Source organism: Pistacia vera, unplaced genomic scaffold, assembly GCF_008641045.1.
Source record: "Pistacia vera cultivar Batoury unplaced genomic scaffold, PisVer_v2 Contig256, whole genome shotgun sequence".
Lineage (NCBI taxonomy): Eukaryota > Viridiplantae > Streptophyta > Magnoliopsida > Sapindales > Anacardiaceae > Pistacia > Pistacia vera.
This window is the reverse complement of record NW_022196064.1, coordinates 192,501-217,477: the sequence shown is the minus strand read 5'-3', so window position 1 is coordinate 217,477 and position 24,977 is coordinate 192,501. Positions and strand designations below refer to the sequence as shown.

At 36.0% G+C, this 24,977-nt stretch overlaps 2 protein-coding genes, 1 long non-coding RNA gene and 1 pseudogene across 5 annotated transcripts in view; all 4 read left to right on the top strand.

Annotated features, from left to right (window-relative positions):
• Positions 1 to 5,113: 5,113 nt before the first annotated feature.
• LOC116132593 (DUF724 domain-containing protein 7-like) lies at positions 5,114 to 7,512 on the top strand. The gene is made up of 2 exons (XM_031418252.1): positions 5,114 to 5,815; positions 7,432 to 7,512. Exons 1-2 carry the CDS (start codon positions 5,540 to 5,542, stop codon positions 7,510 to 7,512), a joined length of 357 nt encoding a protein of 118 aa, XP_031274112.1. The 5' UTR covers positions 5,114 to 5,539.
• A 1,271-nt stretch (positions 7,513 to 8,783) lies between these two features.
• On the top strand, positions 8,784 to 10,000 carry LOC116132623. The gene is made up of 3 exons (XR_004128436.1): positions 8,784 to 8,868; positions 9,754 to 9,835; positions 9,914 to 10,000. It is a non-coding gene; the product is annotated as an uncharacterized LOC116132623 (long non-coding RNA).
• A 911-nt stretch (positions 10,001 to 10,911) lies between these two features.
• On the top strand, positions 10,912 to 11,497 carry LOC116132622 (annotated as a pseudogene).
• Positions 11,498 to 23,654: 12,157 nt separating this feature from the next.
• LOC116132619 (long chain acyl-CoA synthetase 1) overlaps positions 23,655 to 24,977 on the top strand; it is a 12,364-nt gene continuing 11,041 nt past the window's right edge. Inside the window, exons 1-4 of one of the 3 annotated variants that reach the window (XM_031418284.1) lie at positions 23,655 to 23,797; positions 24,364 to 24,528; positions 24,751 to 24,814; positions 24,914 to 24,977. The exon at positions 24,914 to 24,977 is cut by the window's right edge and continues 26 nt beyond it. In XM_031418284.1, coding sequence (XP_031274144.1) covers positions 24,383 to 24,528; positions 24,751 to 24,814; positions 24,914 to 24,977 — 274 coding nt within the window. In that variant the 5' untranslated portion in view covers positions 23,655 to 23,797; positions 24,364 to 24,382. Of the gene's footprint in view, positions 23,798 to 23,848; positions 23,866 to 24,194; positions 24,529 to 24,750; positions 24,815 to 24,913 lie in introns of those variants that run through there. The other 2 variants (XM_031418286.1, XM_031418285.1) reach the window with 2 other exon arrangements.

Below are 24,977 nucleotides of genomic sequence, written 5' to 3'. Positions count from 1 at the left end.
TCCTTCTGGGTTGGTGTTTTAAAACCTGGCCGTTTGAATTGGGACTCGAGGCCTTCACCGGTTAGATTACACGTTTTCCTCTTCATTGAAAATCCTAGAAATTAGGACATTAGTCCATAAACAATTGAAAGTTGTAATGTTAGGGCTTTTGAATATTAATGACCGGTGAGTGTAATGGTGGCAACATCAATGATTTTCGGTTAGTTAATCGATCAGAAATTTAAAAACTATGTTGTCGAAGAAAGCTTGTTGTTGTCCGTGATTGGAGAGGCGAACAGGGGAGGGGTGAGATGGGTTTCGGTTAGGAGGTTGAGGGGAGTGTTTTCGTCGCTCGAAACAGGTCTTATTTGTTGGCGTTGATGGTGTTGTTTGGGGTGTTTTTACAAGATTTCAAACCTATAGGGATTTATAAATTTTTAGGGGATTTTTGTTAGATTTTAAACATTTGAACACCGGTTTGACCCGTTAGTCAAACCGGTTAAACCGATTAATTTGGGATTTAACTACTTTGTCGAGTTTCACCCTGGATTAGGTTTTAAAACACGGCTGGATCCAACCCCATCCCATGCCAGTGGACCTGGCTTATCTGATTCAACTTGCCATTTCTGTCATTAAAAGTATTCTCTTTTGAAAATATTATGTTCTGAAAATATTTTCTTTTTATACTTTCTGAGAATATAACATCAAATGCATATTATATGTTTGTTATTAAATAACTATGTTTATTATTTTTATAATTGAAATTACTTCTCAAAAATATAATAAAAATTTAATTGGGACGTTCTATTTTTACTTTTTCTTGTATACATATTTTCAATTGATATTATAATATTTAAGTTGTATTTTAAAAAAATATAGCTTAGAACTGACTCCAGGTTAATAAAGACGTCGACGTAAAATGGCTCAATCTGATCGTATACAATTAGCCATAATTGATCTGGACCTTTCAAGATTAAATCCTTTCGCTATAAATCGGTTTCCAGCTTTTATTATCTCTCTGATTGTGAGTGAGTGAAGCCTATTGTTCATTCTTGAGAGTAGTAGCAAGGAAAAGAAACTTTATTGAATTCATATGTAATATTAGGAGAAGGAAAAGAATAATGTTGTGAAAATGAGTCATTTGAGCATGCTCGAGAAAACTACTAAGCACCTCTCTTGCTGGTCTTTGTACTTTGTTATGTTCCTTTCATGCATTGGTCTTGCAACAGTGCTTATACCTACTGTCTGTGATTGTGGTCCTTTTTTTTTTTTTTTTTTTGTGGTTCTTTGGTTCTTTATAGTCCTTGTTTCATTTATTTTGCTCTAAAGTCACCTCACTTTTGAGAAGTAAATGGTTCTCTTTCATGTAATTGACAGTGGAAAGTTGCATATATTTTAGATAGGTTAATGGTGTGCTTGGGTTAATGTTAGATCTGTCTAGAGCCTAGTCTAGTTTTTTATTTTTGTGTAGCTATATAATGTTTTTGGTTCAGGAATCTTGATAGCAACTGTGTATCAAGAACAGGTGGGGCATGCATGCACTGTTGCCAACAACGCTGGGGAGCTTTGAAATTTGAAGGTTCAGGCTCTGCAAAGGATAACAGTGAAGATAAAACACCTAATTTACCACAGAAGAAATAATCAGATGGGCAGTCAAGTTCCTGCCAAGAAGATGCACATCTTATTCCTTTCCTCAAAGCAGAAGAACTTAAGCTGTCTAACCTAACGGTACTATCATGCGATCACGTCCTTACAAAAAGTTGACCGAAAGAAATGTTTCAGAGACCTCATCTTTTATAAAGAAATGCCAATGAAACTGAGGAGACACATCTGATTTGGTCTCTGAAAAGGCAGAAAGCACAGATCTAGGCGGTTGAAGAAACCCGTGATTGCTGATCAGCCTCCTGCTAAAGTCGAGAGTCCTTATCTCGGAAAGAGAATTGTGAGTTAGATTTCTCTGTTGAAACCTTCATATTTTTTCACATCCTGTACATCAAACTTCATGGGGGGGCAATATGTCCAAATTTTGATGAGGGAGACTTGTAAACATTGACATAACAATTACGCCGCCGGAGTTGGCCATTTTATGATTGGGTCCATTATTTTAGTTGCTTGCATTTAGAGTGAAGGGTGTAGACTCAAATTTCCCCATCGATGCAACATATTAAGGTTATTTTATCTTTAATGCTAATAAAGTCTCTAGTTTAACTATATCCTGTGCAAGGTTGGGGGATCTGCCTGCATAATCTTACTGGAAACTTTTAAGAAATTATCCCTCCCTACCCTAATAGTACGGTGACTGAGATTTCATTGGTGCTGTTATGATTGATAATACAATGAATTTCTTCAAGATAAAGAGAAGATGTTTTTCAGCTATTTGTATTATACAAGTTGAATGATTTTTTTTCTGATTTTTCTGTCAATATTACCATGATTGGGTAATGATGACTATTTGACACTTAGGTTTATGTTTGAACCGCGGCCCAATTTCTGTATAAGCATGATATTTTGCCCTTCAACTTTTCATGATAATTTGTTGCTCCTACAGAAGACTAAGCACAGAAATTGGGAGCGGACTTCCAAACAGTGGATCTTGTGAAAAGAAGGAGGCCGACAAAATTACAAGTTAAAATGCCACCAGCTGCAGCAACTGGTATACATTTTTGGTAATAATATTTCATTAAATTGTTGTCTTTCTGTAACTAATTTGGGGTTTTAAGGATCTCAGGTGAGGAGACCAATACAGGGTTGGCTACTACTGAAAACTGAATGAAAATGATGGTAAAGAGAAAAAGTTGAAATGCCTGTCATCTTAGGGTTAAAAGCTAAAAGGTGTAAGGGGCACCACGGCTAGAAATCCTGGTCAGAATTCCAAGAATGGATCACTGAAGCTAATTAGGGACCAGAAAAATTTTAAATGATTCAGAAGGAGACAACAGCATGTAAGCATTATGAGCATTCTCTTCCCTTTCTTTTTAAAGGCTTCCATCCAAGAGTGGAAAACCTCCAACTAAAAAAAAAGAAAAAAAAAAAGAGAGACTTGAAGCTCTTGGTTAAAAAAGAAGGAAAAACTAGGAAGTTATATGCTTTTGCATATTCTTTTCATCTACCTTACATGTGATAACCCTTTTGTTTTTCTGCTAGGAAACATAGATACTCTATTAAAATAAAAAGTTAGACAAGACTGGAGTAGTTGTCCTCACAAAAAAGGACAAGTTGTCCCAGAAACCAAACCTGGGAGGCAAAGAACTGTAGTGTTATGGAATACTAATGAAAACACATCTCCTATTCCATAACATTACAGTTCTGCCTCCAATGGTCATTGGTAATATAGTTTTGTAACAATCTTGAGGTTCTTGTGACCTTGTATACTATTTTGAACGGTTAAGTATGACTGTTTGATACGTATGTATCTTGCATTCACATGTCAAAAACAATTTCATGACTGAAACTTGTTAGAAAAAGTAGTGGAAATTTTATGGAAATCTTTATCTGAAGAACCCATTTGTTCATAACCTTTTCTTTCTTTTTAACTATAAAATTGTCTTCCAGGTACCAATTTATGCTGTTATTCACTGTTGTAAATAATAATAATATTTTAACTCTAAAAAAATAAATTAGATTTTAACAGTGCAAACTTCTGATTTTTTTTCTAGTTTTGTTTAATTGCTTTAGCCCAGGTCTTGATTTAGACATACTATTAAATATGAAATAAAAGGCCTTTTTAGTAATTTGCCTTAATCCTGTTGTTCCTTGACCAAACTTTTCGGAATTTGATGTTTTTATTTTTTTTATTGTTTTTATTATTCTTAATGTGGGATATAAGCAGCCAAGAGTTGGAGGAAGCAGCCAAAGAAGAAAAAGAGGAAGACCACGTAAATTAGTAGTCCACCAGGGCTCCAGAACGGTTATAATTTTTAAGCAACAGTGATTGGAAGGTTAGATGCTCTTATTCTATTTTCTAAGAGACTACTTTGCTTCAGGCTCTGCAGGTAAGGATCACAAAAGGGCTGGAATTGCTGCTGATGAAACTGGAGTAAAAGATCATACTAATGAAACTGAGTTGCATGCACTTAGAAGGGTGGAGTCTGCAGGTATGAAGAAGTTGCAATATAAAAATTATTTCAGCTTCGTGGTATGTTAATGCTGAAACATATTAGTAATAGAAGAGCCTCTTGATTACCCAGTGATACCCAAGCTATGTTAACAATGAGCTCAGTGCCGTTACTGAGGAACTTCTGATGAACTGAGGGAGTTTCCATCAAGAGAGGAAGAAATTGAAGTGAAACCATAACGTTGAACCTCCAGTTGTCTTATTTGAAATAATAAATCTGCAAATTTTGGGTAGTGGGGCTGTCACTGCTTCCAGCCTTTTTTGTTGTTTAATAAATTTTCTTTGAGTCTATCATGGCCTAAAGTCAAAGTAGAGTTCTTGAGTTCTTAGTAGCCAATCAGCTCAAAAATGGCATCTTTGAATCTGGTTTTAATTTCTATTCCTGTGTCAGCTCAGCAATTGACTCAAGTATTTTATCCTTGACTTCAGGAGACCTTTCTTAGTGTCAGGGAGAAAGATTTGAGATTTCATTGGGATTGGGTTAACGGTAACTGGGTCCGACCCCAAAAGCAGGTACGTCAAGCTACTGTTATAGTTTTTTTAAGAGTGCTGAAAAAGAATTAAGTTTTTGGAAGAAATAAATTGGTGGGCTTGTAAATTTTGACCGAATGTAGTATTTTAGATGGGTTTTATTGCATGGGTTTTCATTGTTTTAAACTATATTCCATGCATGCTTTTATACGAAACAGATTTGGCATGATTTCTCACTAGTATTTGTGGGCTTCAAAAAATCTTGTACTTTTTATTCAAGTATGTGTGATCTGTCTGGTATTGATAGGTGTCGACCTTGCATGGGCAGTGGATGGATGCATTGCATGTTAATCACTATTAAAGGAAACATCCTGCTGTGTATAGGGTGATTGTTAAGATTAGAATCATAATCAAATAATCACCTTGATTTACTTATTTCCCTGGTTAATTCTTTGATTCTGCTTATGCGTGGTCTAATTTTTCTGGGGGTCTGTTAATATTTATCAAATTTACATGCCCGTTCTTTTTTATGGGTGTGTACCATTAACTTATTTACGAAACTGAATGGAATCTTCTGAAATGTACTTTAGAGCATGAGTGTAGTATTTTCCCCAATCACACTTACTACCTGCATAAACCAACGGTAATCTTGCTTCTTTTTCATTTATGATTCTGTTCTTCAATTGACAGTAAAGTATTAATGATTGTTGTTATCTGTTCTCACTTGCAAACCTTAAGAGCTGTAATTTCATTTTGATTCTTCGCATGATATATGTTACCCAGTGACATTGTTCTCTATTAATAATATGTTTTTAGTTTTATTTCTTAAAGCAATCAACAGGATCCATTTTTAGCCCGGGGATAGCAGTAGAAGTTAATCTTGACAAAGTAGAAAACACACGTGATGTCTGGATCCCTGCAATCATCATTAAAGAAAACGAGGATGGCACTTTCTTTGTGAAGTATGAAAACAAAATGACTGGTGATGATGCTGGAACAGTAAAAGTTAATCTGGATTCCAATCGTATCCGACCTACCCCTCCTCCCCATGTGGACAGAAATTATAAATTACTGGAAAAAGTTGATACATCCTATGGTCCTGGTTGGCGGGTTGGAGTAATTACTAAAGTTCTTGCTGGGGGAAGGTACAATGTCTTTTTTGAGCATGCAAATGAGGATAAAGAGTTTAGTCTTTCAGAATTAAGGCCCCATTTGGAATGGACTGATGGCAACTGGATTAGTAAATCCAAGGTATCATCTTTTCTTAATCTTCTCTTCTTTGTGAGAGAGTATTGGAGGATGGGGCTTGGGATCTTTAGTCCTTAGTGATTGTCTTTGTTTGTTATAGCTGTTAGTCTCTTTGTTTCTTAAAAAGAAATAAAAATTAATTAAATAAATAACAATTTTTTGGCGTGGTTGGTATTGAATTTGTTCTTGACAAGGTTTTGCTTTTTTTATTTTATTTTATTTTATTTTATTTATCTATGTTGTTTGTCCTGAAGGGTATCGATTTATTTGTAAGTAAACGACTTTTTCCCACCCAAGGTTTGCCTTAATGACACTTTCCCACCCAAAAAGTTCCAAATACTGCTTTCTCACCTAAAGTTTATATTCTATTAATACTCAAAATACACTTCACTTTCTCAGTTGGCGTTTGGTGAGTTACCAAGAGCCAGGGTAGGAGGGGTTTTGTAAGGTGGAGGCCGGTGGATCGAATGGTGGTGACTGCTTTAATATTCGCCGTCGGAATCAACTGGAAATTAGTTAAGAACAGGAAACCTTAGCTTTGTGGTGGCCGGCAATCGACAAGAAATCAGGTGCCGAAGTAAGGGGGGGTTTTGTAGAGAGGAGACCGGAGGTTTAAATGGTGGTGACGGAGAGAACTTTCGTAGTCGGAATCGGTTTTGGGTAGTAACGGACTATTAACTTTGGGTGAGAAACTGGTATTTTGAAACTCTTTGGGTGGAAAAGTGTCATTAAGGCAAACCTTGGGTGGGAAAAAGTCGTTTACTCATTTATCTGCATATGTCTGACTACCATTTTGTTTTAGTTATGAAAATTTACAAATAAATATTTTTATTCTTTGTTTATGTTTTATATCTACAATGAAATGGCATTGTACTTGTTCCGAAGGAACTCATGTTCTTCCCTATAGTACTGAATCATACTCTATTTAAAGGGATCAATAACGGCCATCCTTTTGCAATGTATTTTGGCACAAATTTTGTATGAATTGTTCTGTTCTTTTAAGTGTGTGAGGTTTTCTAAGTTTTTAATTGCATTCATGCTAGTTTTCAAGGATGTAAAGGCGAGAATCATGTGCTTAGGTGGTACTGGGTTTAGCTTTCAATTCATGTTCTAGGTTTGCCAAACTGTTTTATGGATTGTTTTATCTATTTGTAATGATGGCATTAGCCTAAAAGAAAAAAAACATCCTCTAGATTTATTTTGTATCAGATGTAATTATTATGAGAAGAGAAAAAGAATAATGTTGTGAAAATGAGTCATTTGAGCATGCTCGAGAAAATACTAAGCACCTCTCTTGCTGGTCTTTGTACTTTGTTTTGTTCCTTTCATGCATTGGTCTGCAAAACAGTGCTTATACCTACTGTCTGTGATTGTGGGTCTTTTTTTTTTTTTTTTTTTTTGTGGTTCTTTGGTTCTTTTTAGTCCTTTGTCATTTATTTTGCTCTAAAAGTCACCTCACTTTTGAGAAGTAAATGGGTCTCTATTTCATGTAATTGACAGTGGAAAGTGCCATATATTTAGATAGGTTAATGGTGTGCTTGGGTTAATGTTAGATCTGTCTAGAGCCTAGTACTAGTTTTATTTATTTGTTGGTAGCTTATAATATGTTTTTGGTTCAGGAAATCTTGATAGCAACTGGTAATCAGAACAGGTGGGGCATGCAGCACTGTTGCCAACAACGCTGGGTAGTTGAAATTTGAAGGTTCAGGCTCTGCAAAGGATAACAGTGAAGATAAAACACCTAATTTTACCAACAGAAGAATAATCAGATGGAGCAGTCAAGTTCCTGCCAAGAGATGCTACATCTATTCCTTTCCTCCAAGCAAGAAGAAGCTTAAGCTGTCTAACCTAACGGTACTATCATGCGATCAGTCCTTACAAAAAGTTGACCGAAAGAAATGTTTCAGAGACCTCATCTTTTATAAAGAAGATGCCGAATGAATGAGGAGACACATCTGATTTGGTCTCTGAAAAGGCGAAAGCACAGGATCTAGGGGTTGAAGAAACCCGTGATTGCTGACAGCCTCCTGCTAATCGAGAGTCCTTTCTCGGAAAGAGAATTGTGAGTTAGATTTCTCTGTTGAAACCTTCATATTTTTTCACATCCTGTACATCAAACTTCATGGGGGGGCAATATGTCCAAATTTGTATGAAGGGAGACTTGTAAACATTGACATAACAATTACGCCAGCGGAGTTGGCCTTTTTATGATTGGGTCCATTAGTTTAGTTGCTTGCATTTAGAGTGAAGGGTGTAGACTCAAATTTCCCATCGATGCAACATATTAAGGTTATTTTACTTTAATGCTTAATAAAGGTCTCTAGTTAACTATCCTGTGCAAGGTTTGGGGATCTGCCTGCATAATCTTACTGGAAACTTTTAAGAAAATTATCCTCCCTACCCTAATAGTACGGTGACTGAGATTTCATTGGTGCTGTTATGATTGATAATGACATGAATTTCTTCAAGAGTAAAGAGAAGTGTTTTTCAGCTATTGTATTATATAAGTTGAATGAGTTTTTTCTGATTTTTCTGTCAATATTCCATGATTGGGTAATGATGACTAGTTGGACACTTAGGTTTATGTTTGAACCGCGGCCACTTTCTGTATAAGCATGATATTTTGCCCTTAACTTTTCATGATAATTTGTTGCTCCACAGAAGACTAAGCAACAGAAATTTGGAGCGGACTTCCAAACAGTGGATGTGAAAAGGAAGGGAAGGCCGACAAATACAAGTTAAAATGCCACCAGCTGCAGCAACTGGTATACAGTTTGGTAATATATATTTCATTAAATGTGTGTCTTTCTGTAACTAATTTGGGGTTTTTAGGATCTCAGGTGAGGAGACCAATACAGGGTTGGCTACGACTGAAGAACTGAATGAATGATGGTAAAGAGAAAGAAGTTGAAATGCCTGCATCTTAGGGTTAAAAGCTAATAAGGGTGTAAGGGGCACACAGGCTAGAAATTGGTCAGAATTCCAAGAATGGATCACTGAAGCTAATTAGGGACCAGAAGAAAATTTTAAATGATTCAGAAGGAGACAACAGCATGGTAAGCAATATATGAGCATTCTCTTCCTTTCTTTTTAAAGGCTTCCATCCAAGAGTGGAAAACCTCCAACATAAAAAAAAAAAAAAAAAAAAGAGAGACTTGGAGCATGGTTTTAAAGAAGGAAAAAACTAGGAAGTTATATAGCTTTTGCATATTCTTTTCATTACCTTACATGTGATAACCCTTTGTTTTTCTGCTAGGAAACATAGATACTCTATTAAATAAAAAGTTAGACAAGACTGGAGTAGTTGTCCTCACAAAAAAGGACAAGTTGTCCCAGAAACCAAACCTGGGAGGCAGAAGAACTGTAGTGTTATGGAATACTAAATGAAAAGCACATCTCCTATTCCATAACATTACAGTTCTGCTCCAATGGTCATTGGTAATATAGTTTTGTAACAATCTTGAGGTTCTTGTGACCTTGTAATACTATTTTGAACGGTAAGTATGACTGTTTGATACGTAGTATCTTGCATTCACATGTCAAAAACAATTTCAGACTGAACTTGTTAGAAAAGTAGTGGAAATTTTATGGAAATCTTTTATCTGAAGAACCCATTTGTTCATAACCTTTTCTTTCTTTTTAACTATAAAATTGTCTTCCAGGTACCAATTTATGCTGTTATTCACTGTTGTAATAATTAAATAATATTTTAACTCTAAAAAAATTAAATAGATTTTAACAGTGCAAACTTCTGATTTTTTTCTAGTTTTGTTTAATTGCTTTTAGCCCAGGTCTTGATTTAGACATACTATTAAATATGAAATAAAGGCCTTTTTAGTAATTTGCCTTAATCCTGTTTGTTCCTTGACCAAACTGTTCGGATTGATGTTTTTTTTTATTTTTTTTATTGTTTTATTATTCTTAATGTGGGATATAAGCAGCCAAGAGTTGGAGGAAGCAGCCAAAGAAGAAAAAGAGGAAGACCACGTAAATTAGTAGTCACAAGCAGGGCTCCAGAAGACGGTATATGATAATTTTAAGCAACAGTGATTGGAAGGTTAGATGCTTTATTCTATTTTCTAAGAGACTACTTTGCTTCAGGCTCTGCAGGTAAGGATCACAAAAGGGCTGGAATTGCTGCTGATGAAACTGGAGTAAAAGATCATATAACTAATGAAACTGAGTTGCTGCACTTAGAAGGGTGGAGTCTGCAGGTATGAAGAAGTTGCAATATAAAAATTATTTCAGCTTCGTGGTAGTTAATGCTGAACATATTAGTAATAGAAGAGCCTCTTGATTACCCAGTGATACCCAACTATGTTAACAATATGAGCTCAGTGCGTTATGAGGAACTTCTGAGAACTGAGGAGTTTCCATCAAAGAGAGGAAGAAATTGAAGTGAAACCATAAACGTTGAACCTCCAGTGGGCTTATTTGAAATAATAGACTGCAATTTTGGGTAGTGGGGCTGTCACATGCTTCCAGCCTTTTTTGTTGTTTAATAAATTCTTTTGAGTCTATCATGGCCTAGAAGTCAAAAGTAGAGTTCTTGAAGTTCTTAGTAGCCAATCAGCTCAAAAATGGCATCTTTGAATCTGGTTTTAATTTCTATTCCTGTGTCAGCTCAGCAATTGACTCAAGTATTGTTATCCTTGACTTCAGGAGACCTTTCTTAGTGCAGGGAACTCCTATTATCTATCAGATCTCAAGGGGTTGGTTGTGGCACACATCCCATGCATTTGCTTGTACTAGTAAAGAACAATTACGATGCAGTTTCCCAATTTGTAAAACAGATGAATTGTTGCCATAGAAATACATTGATTTACTTTGTGATTTTTTAAATAGTGCAGATTAGTCTGTTTAATAAGGTGGTCTGGCGTGTTTTTAGTTTTTCCTCTTTTTCCCATTTTTGGCTTCCTCTGTTTCAATTAAAGCAGCTGTTTATTTGTTCTAGTTATACTTTATAGACATCTGTCCTAATTCCATGGAGCTTAAGGTGGTTATATTTTGTAGTTTCTCGAGATATCTCTGGAAAAGAGTAGCTCAAGTTTCAGAGATTGATTCCGTACAAAAGAAGTTGATATGGCCATTGCGTAGTATCCCACAACTCGGCTGATGATGATCAACCTCTATCAGCTTGGATTGGAGGAATGCACTCTTCAAGTGTTGAAGAATTAAGTAAGCTACTAAAACTAATGCTCTCTTGTTTGTTGTAATTTTGCTTGACAAGATTTTGTTTCTGTCTAGGATTATCCTCCGGTAGAACTGCTAATGGATTGAATGAGGCTAGAGAAAGACAGCTTGATATGGTCACTGAATCCACACCAGTAGAAAATAAAGTGTTGCCGTTTGTGAAGAAGTCACCTATTTGGAATACAATTGAATCCATGGAAGTTTTCCAAATAGTGCCCAAAATCCACATTTTCATCCTTTAGGTGAAACAAAGAGGAGTATCGTGAAGGATCAGCTATGGTATTATGGTAACTTTTGGGTTTGTTTGAGAAGATCTCCATGTTGCAACTGAATGATTCTAGAAGAACATTTTATAGCACTTTGGAAAGTCTTGTGGATTTAGAGAAGCATGGATTTGATGTTACAGTTCTACGAGCTCGTGTGAATGCATTGCTTTCAGTCAGGGTTGCGCAAGAACAAAATGTCAATGAATAAAAGACACTGAAAAGAAGATAATAGAGCTTACTAGTGACAATAGAAGTTAGATAAAGAAGTAGAGGAGACCAAAAGAAGATAAGTGAGTTGCAGGACAAACTGGGCTCGACAAACAAAAAAGGAGATACAGGTTGTCGAGATTCTAGGTTGCAGTCTCATCTTGATGGCATGAGCGAACGAGTCCAAAGTGCCCAGCATGATTTTGAAAAACTAGCTACTGCTCCTTGGAAATCGGGTGATTTGTGGTAATCGGTGTGGTTTTGGGTTTTTGAAGCATAGATGATGATAGTTATTTCTTCTGCATCTGTAGGGGCTGTAATAATGGATTATGTATATTTTGAACTCTTAGCTGTGTATCACTTGTATCCACACTTATCTATTTTGTACCTAGGTTTTAGAATGTTATGAATGGCTACTGTTTTTGTGATGAATCCTTCGGTTGGTGTTTAAAACCTGGCCGTTTGAATTGGGACTCGAGGCCTTCACCGCGTTAGATTACACGTTTTCCTCTTCATTGAAAATCCTAGAAAATAGGACATTAGTCATAAACAATTGAAAGTTGTAATGTTAGGGCTTTTGAATATTAATGACCGTGAGTGTAATGGTGGCAACAATCAATGATTTTCGGTTTAGTTAAACGACAGAAATTTAAAAACTATGTTGTCGAAGAAAGCTTGTTGTTGTCCGTGATTGGAGGCGAACAGGGGGGTGAGATGGGTTTCGGTTAGGGGTTGAGGGGAGTGTTTTCGTCGCTCGAAACAGGTCTTATTTGTTGGCGTTGATGGTGTTGTTTGGGGTGTTTTTACAAGATTTCAAACCTATAGGGATTTATAAATTTTTAGGGGATTTTTGTTAGATTTTAAACATTTGAACACCGGTTTGACCGTTAGTCAAACCGGTTAAACCGATTAATTTGGGATTTAACTACTTTGTCGAGTTTCACCCTGGATTAGGTTTTAAAACACGGCTGGATCCAACCCCATCCCATGCCAGTGGACCTGGCTTATCTGATTCAACTTGCCATTTCTGTCATTAAAAGTATTCTCTTTTGAAAATATTATGTTCTGAAAATATTTTCTTTTTATCTTTCTGAGAATATAACATCAAATGCATATTATATGTTTGTTATTAAATAACTATGTTTATTATTTTTATAATAAATTACTTCTCAAAAATATAATAAAAATTAATTGGGACGTTCTATTTTACTTTTTCTTGTATACATATTTTCAATTGATATTATAATATTTAAGTTGATTTTAAAAAAATATAGCTTAGAACTGACTCCAGGTTAATAAAGACGTCGCCGTAAAATGGCTCCATCTGATCGTATACAATTAGCCATAATTGATCTGGACCTTTCAAGATTAAATCCTTTCGCTATAAATCGGTTTCCAGCTTTTATTATCTCTCTGATTGGGTGAGTGAAGCCTATGTTCATCTTGAGAGTAGTAGCAAGGAAAGAAACTTATAAACAAAGTAAGAATTACAGATTTTCTCCTCGATTAAGATTTGATTTACTTTGACTTCTTCTATGTCAAGGTTTTAAATGATTTTTAAATTTCATTTTTTAATATCGATAATGTTAGATGTGTAAACAATTCTTATAAAGATTTTCATACAAAATGGTTATTTGTTCTTCCATTTATTTTTGTCACATTAGTTTATACTAATATATAAAAATCTATGTAAGAATCAGTTTATATCAAAATTTTTGTAAAATTTGTTTATACATCTAACATTACTCTTTTATATACCCTTGGTTTATAAGTAGTAGTTTACAATTACATGACTGAGTTACCAGTGAAAGTAATCTCTGAGTGGAATTCATTATTTATCCATATTTAAATGCTCTGTTTTTATTCCTCTGAATTCAAACCCATCAAATATCTTAATATTTAGTTGGATAGGGATTGTTTTTTTATTCGAGGATAAGTAATAGATAAAATAGGAATGTAACAAACAAAGATATTAGTCATGAATAAATTATAATACACATTTGTAATGGATACTAATTCTCTTGTTATTTACTGCGTTTAATTTATTATTTTTAATTTGTTTCTGTTGCAGCTGTGGGTTTTTGGGATTTAGCTTCTGTAAGTCTGAGGATATACAAATTATGCTGATGCAATTCCACATGGCACATGGGCAATTTATGATGGGGTGAACGACATATTCCCACCCAAGGTTGGCGAAACGACACTTCTCTCTTTCTTCTTTCTCCTTTGCCAAAAATGCTGCCGATTTGCACCAGACCGGATGAAACTAGAAGACACAATACCCCTGGAGCCTGACTTGGTTTAGGTTCACTAGATTGAGTTACATATAACGTTACAACAAGAAACTGATTTTAAAAACAAATCATATCTTTGCAAATGGTATCAAAGTATTTATGAAAATGAGTGTAAAAGCTTGAACATAGAACTGGATTTTTAGAAACAAAAATTTCATGTGGTATAGTAAAACGATAATGCGGTGTTACACCTTTCAAATTCAGAACAAATGATATTATGTTTTCCACAAGTTAATCTGATCAAGATGGAGCTCTTCGAATCATTCTCAAACTAAAAATTTCAAGCAAAAGTTCTCTACTTAAAAAACTACCCTAAAATTAGAAAGGGAGATAAAAAGGCAAAACTAGCTGGGAACTGCTAATTGTTTCTTCACCTTCTTGCTCCCACAGGCTGTCTTCCCTCCCCTTATCATTCTAGAGAGTATATCTGCTTGCTTTGTGTTCCCTTTCTGATTAAGGCTAGCAATCAAATCCTCACAGCTCGTCCAATTAGTGGCTCCTCCTTTCGCTAGAATTTCAAACAATAAAGAATATGCATTGAGAGTCTTCGCGGCTGCTAAGAGAGCATCCAACATCTTCTCAAAACTTGAAAAGTCTACAATGCAGTCTCTATCCACGCAAAAATACAACAACTTCAGAGCTACAACGGTCTTCCCTTTCTTAGACAGAATAGATAGAAGACTACCAAAATTGGGTGCACAACCACTGTGCCTCAGCAGATCAATGCGTCCAACGGCTTCCTCAACATGACCTCTCATGAGAAGAGCTTCCAAGACCTTGGCGATTCCGTTTTTACCATCCCTTCTCTGATCCCATCAATTTCCCCAACAATTCAATACACAAAAAACAACCCATTTTCCCAAATAACAACAATATAACGCCAGATCCGGGCAATTGGTGGAGGAGGGGAAATGATGAAAGTGATATCATTTGGCCGAGAAAGTAGTGTGTCATGAGTGAGAAGGAGATAGAGTTAACTTGGCGGATGAACTGATCATAGGTGAGACTGTAGAGGTGGAACAAATGGGCCAGGTTAGGCGGCTCAACACTAACCCGGCCCGCAATGAAGAGGGTTGAACCCAACTCGGCAGCAACCCTCGGGCGGTCCGGGTTGCAAAATGGCAACCTACCGACCTGGCGGGTTACTGTTTTGTCCCTTCTAAGAAGGACTGTCGGCGGGTTGCTGTTTTGTCCCTTCTAAGAAGGACTGCCAACCCGTCGGGTTGGCTGTTGTCAACCCGGTGGGTTGGCTGTCACACATTAATGGTCAACTCGTCGGGTTGACCTGTGGGTTGGCCCAAAAAAATAAAAAAAATAACAAATTTAATTTGTTTTTTCAAATTACCCATTTACCCTTGAAATATAGCCATTTTATAGCCGTTGGAGAGGTCTTTTTCGTCATTTTCCTTTCCCCTTTTTTTCTATAAATTGACCCTAAACTCTCACATTTTTCTCACAACTCAAATTCTCTCATATTCTCTAATCTCTAATCTCTCAATTATTCATTTATTCTCTTAATCTCTTTGTTATCAATTTGCTCGTATTTTAATTTTTATTAGTTTTTACAATCTTTAATTCATATTTCCAATTTTCCAAATTCCAAATTCCAAATTTCAATTTCCATATTCCAATTCTCTTTCTTTAATTTTTATTTCTTCTAAATCAATTTTTNTATATATATACACTTTTATTTATCTCTTATCTACTGTCTCTTATATAACACTGTTTTAAAAACCGGACCGGACCGACCAGTCCAACCGGTTGGATCGAAAACCGGTCACGTGTTCGGTTTGAGTTAAGACCAAAACCGTTATAATGTAATAAGCCGCTTTAAACCGTTTCAAAACCGGATAATTTCACTGAACCGCCGGTCCAACCAGACCAACGGATAAACCGGTCGAGAAACCCCTAAATCCCTAATACCCCATTGCAGCAGACGCAGCCCTTTCTCTGTTTCTCATCTTCTTCTCTCTCAGTTTCTTGCAAAAATTTCTCAGCTCCTTCTCTCATCTCTGCGAAAATTTCTTTTTGAAATTCCACCCAAATAGCAACTGAACTCTCTGAAATTGATGACGACGTCTTCCTCTCTTGCCGGAAATCAACGACGTCTTCCTCCCTCGTCGGAAATCGACGACGATAGCTCCTTTCCTCGCTGGAAAATGACCGCGACAGATCCATTCGTTGACGACAGCTCCATTCCTCGATCCAGGTAATAAACACGACATTCCTCGATCCACCTTCAATAATCAATAATGATTTCCTTGCAAACTTTATCTGGAGCAATGTGTATGTGCATGTATTTCCAGATTATGTATTTGAATTCACCCTGCTCCTGCTCCTGATTTTGTTTTTCTTTTGCTGGCTAAAAGCAGAAAGACTTTTTGAAGTGACCTCTGGGCATAAGAAAGCTGTTTCATATGTGAAATTCTTGTCAATTGATGAACTTGCTTCTGCATCTACAGACAGCACCCTACGGTTATGGGATGTGAAAGAGAATCTGCTAGTGAGTAAATATTGCTTTAACCAAAATTATCATGTAGATAATCCTTTCATTTGAAGTTTGCATGCCCATTTGAAGTTTGGTTTTGGAAGCAGTGAGATCGGGACGAAATTGATAGAAGTAAAATCATGAAGTGCATTTTGTAAATCACAAAAAGGAAACTCAAATTAAGCTCATAAAAGAAGGAAAGATTTTTTCTTCTTTTATGAGCTTAATTTCGTATATGTACTTATGTAGTTAGCAGAACTTTTATTAATATACTTTATATTTTACTTGAGTTATTTTATGTACAACTATCAACCGATTTTGTGGTATATTTGTTGCTAAATACTTATTGTATGTGCATGTATTTCCAGATTATGTATTTGAATTCTGTACTTGAATGTTTATGTTTTACTTCTATTGTATGTTTGTGGATGGAATAAGGACTTAAGACAGACAGGATGTTGCATGATGACATAGCAAGAATACAACTTGACTTGATTCAAATGATTCAAGCTAAAAACAATAACATGCATGAAACTTAGAGAAGAAATAAAGAGTCACAGGAAGAGATGAGACAAATGAAAAATAGGGAAAAGGATTCTCATGAAGTGTGATGATGTCACCAGTCCAACCGACAGTTGGACCGGCTGAACCGTAACCGGTCCGGTTTTTAAAACAGTGTTATATAAAGGCCAGAGTTTCAATTCATTTGGCATTCATCATCCAAGAAAATCCATGGATCATTCACTCTTTCAGCGCAATGAAGAAAACAAAGCTCCTTCCTCTTAAAAACCTTCAAACAACTATAAAAGTAATATTTTTGTGTTTCCCTTCCTCAAGATACATACATCCGACAATTCACTACAATGTACAAGCTGGTTTTCAAATATTATTGCCACTTTATGGGAAAGAATAAAACTCCATATAATTAATTTTCTGCAAATATCCAGTTTAGCCAGTGAATTACAAGTCTAAACTGAAATCAAATCATTNAAACAATAACATGCATGAAACTTAGAGAAGAAATAAAGAGTCACAGGAAGAGATGAGACAAATGAAAAGTAGGGAAAAGGATTCTCATGATGCGTGATGACGTCATCGGTCCAACCGGTTGGACCGTGACCCAGCCATCAGAGCGGGTTGTCCTCTGATCCGGTTTTTAAAACAATGGTTTTAAAACCCGGCCGTTTGAATTGGGACACGGGGCGTTCACCGGGTCAGATTACACATTTTCCTATTCATTGAAAATCTTAGGGTCCGTTTGTTTTATTATTTCAAACCTTATTCCTTATCATATTCTCAAAATACCTATTTGTTTAATTATTTGAGAAATATTATTCTATTTTTTTAATTGTTTTTAGACCCCTTAAGTTTATTAACTTAATAACACTCCCAGAAAAAAAAGTTTAAAAATTAACAAAAATAATCTCACTCATCCATAGTTGCCAGATTCCAACAATTATCGTCGGTGGTGGCCAGAATCTGTCACAACGACCTAAAAACGACCGAAACTGACCATTTATTCATCGATCTGGCCTTTCCATGGATCTGGCCGGAAAAGGCCAGATCAAAGAAATGGTCGTCGTTGACGGTCAACAACGGCCATATCTTTGGTCGTCTCTGACGGCCAGATCTGGCCTTTTGCAGCCGTCGACGACCAAATATCGACACACCACCGGCCAGATCCGACCAATCTACGTCGTAACGACAGATTCCGACCAGATTCTGACGGTGGTAGCCGGAATCTGGCACTGTGGTGGGTGGGGGTGTTTTTGTCATTTTATAAAATTTTTATATATTGGGGTGTTTAGTTAAATTAGCAAACCTAAGGGGTTTTTTTTGTTTGTTAATTTTTAAATTTTACCTCGTAATACCCACCCTATTCAACTACCCAATATTATTCCCAAAATCCTATTCAAAATAACAAAACAAACGCACCCTTAGAAATTAGGACATTAATCCGTGAACAATTGAAGGTTGTAATGTTAGGGCTTTTGAAGATCAATGACCGGTGAGTGTAATGGTGGCGACATCGTTGATTTTTGGTTAGTTAATCGACCAGAAATTGCAAAACTATGTTTTCGGAGAAAGCCTGTTGTTGTCGGTGATTGGAGAGGCGAACAAGGGAGGGGTGAGATGAGTTTCCGTTAGGAGGTTGAGGGGAGTGTTTTCGTGGTGATAGGGAGTGTTGTCGTCACTCGAAACATGCCCTATTTGCTAACGTCAACGGTGATGTTGGGGTGTTTTTGCAAGATTTTAAACCTATTGGGACTTATAGAATTTTTAGGGGATTTTGTTAGATTTTAAACATTTGAACACCAGTTTGACTCGTCAGTCAAACCGGTTAAACCGATCAACCTGAGATTTGACCACTTTGTCAGGTTTCACCCTCGATTGGGTTTTAAAACACGGCTAGATCCAACCCCATCCCATGCCAATGGACGTGGCTTATCTGATTCAACTTGCCATCTCTATTTTAAAAATCGAACCGGATCGGCAGCTTCTTCAGTTCGGTTCAGGTCTTAGAGGGGTTTTTGTAATATTTTAAAATTATAAGGGTTAATTTGTAATTTTATAGGGGTGTAGTTTTGGAGATATGTCAAAAGTCTATGGATTAATTGGTAATTTTTTGGGGTATTTTTGAAATAAATAAAAATTTTAGGGACGAATTTGAACTTTTTTAGGGAATTTTTGTAATATATTAAAATTTAAGAGATTAATATATAATTTTTTAAAATAAAATTATCGTTGACGTTATCGATCCAACCGATTTGACCGGTTGACCCATGACCCGGGCAGCAAAATGAATTACCCTCCAGTCCGGGTTTTAAAACAATGCTCGCCATTGCTATCATTAAAAGTATTCTCTAAAAATATTTTCTTTTTATACTTTCTAAGAATATAACATCAAATGTATATTATATGTTTGTTATTAAAATAACTATGTTTATTATTTTTATAATTGAAATTACTTCTCAAAAATATAATAAAAATTTAATTGGGACGTTCTATTTTTACTTTTTCTTGTATACATATTTTCAATTGATATTATAATATTTAAGTTGTATTTTAAAAAAATATAGCTTAGAACTGACTCCAGGTTAATAAAGACGTCGACGTAGAATGGCTCAATCTGATCGCATACAATTAGCCATAATTGATCTGGACCGTTCAAGATTAAATCCTTTCGCTATAAATCGGTTTCCAGCTTTTATTCTCTCTCTGATTGTGAGTGAGTGAAGCCTATTGTTCATTCTTGAGAGTAGTAGCAAGGAAAAGAAACTATATAAACAAAGTAAGAATTACAGATTTTCTCCTAGATTAAGATTTGATTTACTTTGACTTCTTCTACATCAAGGTTTAAATGATTTCTAAATTTCATTTTTTTATATTCGATAATGTTAAATGTACAAATAATTCTTACAAAGATTTTAATACAAACTGATATGTTCACTCTTCCATTTATTTTATGTCATATTAATTTGTACTAATATATAAAAATCAGTGTAAGAATCAGTTTATATCAAAATTTTTATAGAATTTGTTTATACGTCTAGATATCTAGTATTACTCCTTTATATACCCTTGCTTTATAAGTAGTAGTTTACAATTACATGACTGAGTTACCAGTGAAAGTAATCTCTGAGTGGAAATTCATTATTTATCCATATTTAAATGCTCTGTTTTTATTCCTCTGAATTCAAACCCATCAAATATCTTAATATTTAGTTGGATAGGGATTGTTTTTTTATTCGAGTATAAGTAATAGATAAAATAGGAATGTAACAAACACAAAGATATTAGTCATGAATAAATTATAATACACATTTGTAATGGATACTAATTCTCTTGTTATTTACTGCGTTTAATTTATATTTCTTTTAATTTATTTCCTGTTGCAGCTGTGGGTTTTATTGGGATTTAGCTTCTGTAAGTCTGAGGATTTACAAATTATGCTTGATGCAATTCCACAAGGCACATGGGCAATTTATGATAGGGTGAATGACATATTCCCACCCAAGGTTCGGCGAAACGACACTTCTCTCTTTCTTCTTTCTCCTTTGCCAAAAACGCTGCCGATTTGCACCAGACCAGATAAAACTAGAAGACACAATACCCCTGGAGCCTGACTTGCTTTAGGTTCACTAGATTGTGTTACGATATTAACGTTACAACAAGAAACTGATTTTAAAAACAAATCATCATCTTCAAAGATGAAAATGGTATCAAAGTATTTATGTTAAAACGAGTGTAAAAGCTTGAACATAGAATTGGATTTTCAGAAATATGAAGCAAAACTTTCATGTGGTATAGTAAAACGATTAATGCGGTGTTACTATTAGAGCAGTCCAACATCAGCTTGTCTCATGCAAACGCAACAGCTCGTGGCGAATTGGTTGTCACGAGCAGCTCGTCTCATGCAAATGCAGCAGCTCGTGGCATCCTCAAAGACGTTGATATGCAGCCACATTCTATATCAGATGGACACACCTCACATGATTATTGTTGAGGAAAATTACCAACGGGTTTTATTCATAGCTGAGGTGTCTTTGTACCATTATGTAAATTTATAGTTTGTTATGCTAGCTATACAGAAGTTGTTATGCTAGTTGCACAGGAATCTTCTGGTTTGTTTCATTTTGTATCGTGTATAAAGCGGTGGCATCATGTACAGTTTAATTCAATTCAATACGATCAATGCAATAGCATTTTCAACAACACTGTTTTGTCCTTTTGTTATTTTTCTTGTTACTCTGACAGTTACACCTTTCAAATTCAGAACAAATGATATTATGTTTTCCACAAGTTAATCTGATCAAGATGGAGCTCTTCGAATCATTCTCAAACTAAAAATTTCAAGCAAAAGTTCGCTACTTAAAAAACTACCCTAAAATTAGAAAGGGAGATAAAAAGGCAAAACTAGCTGGGAACTGCTAATTGTTTCTTTCCCTTCTTGCTCCCACGGGCTTTCTCCCCTCCCCTTATCATTCTAGAGAGTATATCTGCTTGCTTTGTGTTCCCTTCCTGATTAAGGCTAGCAATCAAATCATCACAGCTCGTCCAATTAGTGGCTCCTCCTTTCGCCAGAATTTCAAACAATAAAGAATATGCATTGAGAGTCTTCCCGACTGCTAAGAAAGCATCCAACATCTTCTCAAAACTTGAAAAGTCTACAATGCAGTCTCTATCCACACAAAATTACAACAACTTCAGAGCAACAACGGTCTTCCCTTTCTTAGACAGAATAGATAGAAGACTGCCAAAATTGGGTGCACAACCACTGTGCATCAGCAGATCAATGCGTCCAAGGGCTTCCTCAACATGACCTCTCATGAGAAGAGCTTCCAAGACCTTGGCGACCAAATCGCATCTGGCCAAATCGACGCGGATTTGGTGCGATTCCGTTTTTACCATCCCTTCTCTGATCCCATCAATTTCCTCAACAATTCAATACACAAAAAACAACCCATTTTCCCAAATAACAACAATATAACGCCAGATCCGGGCAATTGGTGGGGGAGGGGAAATGACGAAAGTGATATCATTTGGCGGAGAAAGTAGTGTGTCATGAGTGAGAAGGAGATAGAGTTAACTTGGCGGATGAACTGAGCATAGGTGAGAGCTTGAACGGTAATGGCGTTGACGAAAAAAGCAGTGGAGAGTGGCGGTGGGGTGAGGAAGGAGGCGTTTGAATTCAGGTTTTTTTATTTTTAAAGTTTATATAAAACAGATAAAATGACATAATACATTTTAACTGTTTTGAAAATTTACCATTCTATCATTTTTTAGTTAAAGTCAACGGATTATGGGTGGGAAACCATTTCGTCAAACTTTGGGTGGGAAAATGTCGTTCCCCCTTTATGATAGATTAAATATGTTTGCTCTTTGATTCATTTTGCAGCGCTGAAAACGTTGGACTTCCTCTTATGAAGAAATATGTATAGCATCCACGTGTAATATGAAAGAATTGTTGGGGACTATTAAATAGACTTTTAAAATACAGCACCAATGTTGTTAAAGGTTCCAAATGTTGTTGAAGTCATTAAATTCATAGTAAATTGATTGATGTAACAGTTGAGCTTTAAGTAGCCCCCAGTTAGAGACGGTGCCCGTCACATGAACACGAGGAGAGTAACGTGACCGCAGCCGCCTCACAAAACGCGTGCAAGTTACAAGTTAGGTGAGCAATCTGTCTAGTGTAATAAATCCCATATCGAAAGCGTATTAGAGAGGTCTTAGACTTATAAATAGAAAGAGTCATCCCACCTAATAAGATTAATATTTTGGGTATGAAACTCTCAGTCCGTGATAAGTGGTATCAGATTAATATTTTAGGTGAGCAATCTGTTTTTCGATGTCCCGTCAAGTGCCCACGCAGGGGCATCCACATGTGATTATGAGTCTACATGAAAAAGGCTAACCTTATTAGGTGGAGGGACTCCTCCCATTTATAAGCCAAAGACTTTCCCAATATACTTTCGATGTGGGATTCGTTACATTCTCCCACACCTACCTGCCTACCCATCCACCTCACTTTTGTGTAGACCCACAATCACACGTGGATGCCCTTGTGTGGGCGTTTGGTGGGATATCGAAAGACAGATCGGGTCTACTCTGATACCACTTGTAACGGACTGGGAGTTTCACTCCCAAAATGCTAATTTTATTAGGTGGAAGGACTCTCTCTATTTACAAGCCTAAAACCTCCCCAATACGCTTTCGACGTGAGATTCGTTACACTAGGCAAACTGCTCACCTAACTTATAAATTGCACGCGTTTTGTGAGGCGGCTGCGGTCACGTTACTCTCCTCATGTTTATGTCACGGGCACCATCTCTAACAAGTAATGCTACAGTTATCGAATCTGTGCACCGAATGACGTGATAAAATCCTGACTGTTGATTCATTATTAGTTAATATTAATCAACAGTCAAGATTTTACCACATCATTCAGTGCACAAATTCAGTGCATAACCTTCAATGACTCTTATCATTTTCCATCTCTAACCGGAGGCTACTTAAAGCTCAACTGTTACATCAATCAATTTACTATGAATTTAATGACTTCAACATCATTTGAAAGCTTTAACAACATTTGTCCTATTCCTATTCCTATTCTTATTCCTATATTTCATCCAATTGTATTAACCGCAAGATGCAGTTTTGTGTCTTTTGTTAATGGTTATCAGTTTCATAGACTGAACTGAATTTAGTGCTGTTTATAAATTTTTTATCTTGTGATCAGATATTTAAATTTTGATATAAGTGCGATTTTGAGAATTAATTAATTTTTTATTTTTTTTTCTGGTCAAGTTTGGCAGAGTGAGGAAGCGTTAAAGGAAGGGTCCCGTTTCAGGTAAACAATTGAAGAAGGGGACGGGAGTAAATGAATGCAGACTGCGCACACCATTCCTCTGCCCAACCAACTCATTAACTACGTCTGTTGGTATTGGTCATCCAAACCAATTTCTTTTAGCATAAATTCAACCTCTCTCTTTCCCACAGCTTCACCATTATTGCATGATTCCACTCTATACCTGTAAGCTCCATTCTCTCTGCAATTTGTTTGTTGAACTACACTTATGGGCTTCTGAGAACTTTCTATCTGTCAGTTTTTAGTTGCTCCAACCTTTTTTCTTTTTTTTTCTTTTTACTCGGCCGAGGTCATCACTGGTTTTCTTTAACTTTCTTGCCGGAACTTCATTAAGTACTTGCCAACTGTTTTTCTGAACCTTATTATGTATCCTTTTTAAAAAATAAAATAAAAAGTCAGCCGACGTTTAAAGGGCATGCTCAAAATTCAATTGCGTCAGTGAATGTTAGTTGAATTTAAAAAAAAAATCACTTTCTTCTTTCATATGCACCGACCTCAGAAGAACTAAATTAATGCTATTAAATGCTAATTGCATTATTATTCTATATCATATTTTAGTTCTTCACTTGTAGTATATATTCCCCCGATATTTCCATGTGAATTTCGGGAGTTTGTTGATTTATTGCATATTTTGTTGACTTCTGCTAGCATAGATATATAATTTCTGATTCATTCCCATCTATCTTTCTTAACTTCATGTTTTGCTATATAATAAGTCTGTTGATGTCCAGGTTTTTGCAAACAGCAAAAATGAAAATTTTTGCAGCTCAAGTGGAGGAAGGAAAGGAAGGACGAGATGGGGAGCCTTCAGTTGGACCCGTGTATCGAAGTTTACTTTCCAAGAATGGGTTCCCTCCACCTGAACCTGATTTAACTACTTCTTGGGATCTCTTCAGGTAATTGAATACGTATTCTTTTTTCTCTTCATCTGTAACGTATTTGTAGACGACCAAAGTTGTCTTCCTTTTATATTTTGCTTGTAAATGTGAACTGGGCTGTAAGGGTGATAACCGGAAGCTTGGTGGCACTAGCTTTTATGTATATCGAGTTCTCATGATATTTCAAGTATAAGCATATATTTTTGGAGTTCATATTTTGACACAAAGTATAATTTACAGCAAGTCTGTTGAGAAATATCAGGGAAATAAGATGCTTGGGTGGCGTAGATTTGTTGATGGGAAGGTAATTATCTGTCTGAAAGGGAGCAAAGCAGTTTCAACCATCTCTGTTGAGGCTCCGATCTTATTGCTTTACAACTTTGAGTCTTTGATTGGTGTTTAGGTCGGGCCTTATGTCTGGAAAACTTACAAAGAAGTTTACGATGAAGTTCTGCAAATTGGTTCGG

Coding starts and splice junctions, on each gene's coding strand:
- LOC116132593 (XM_031418252.1), top strand. CDS start 5,540: ATGACTGGTGATGATGCTGGAACAGTAAAAGTTAATCTGGATTCCAAT. Junction 5,816..7,431: donor ACTGGATTAGTAAATCCAAG/GTATCATCTTTT, acceptor TTTTTGGTTCAG/GAAATCTTGATAGCAACTGG.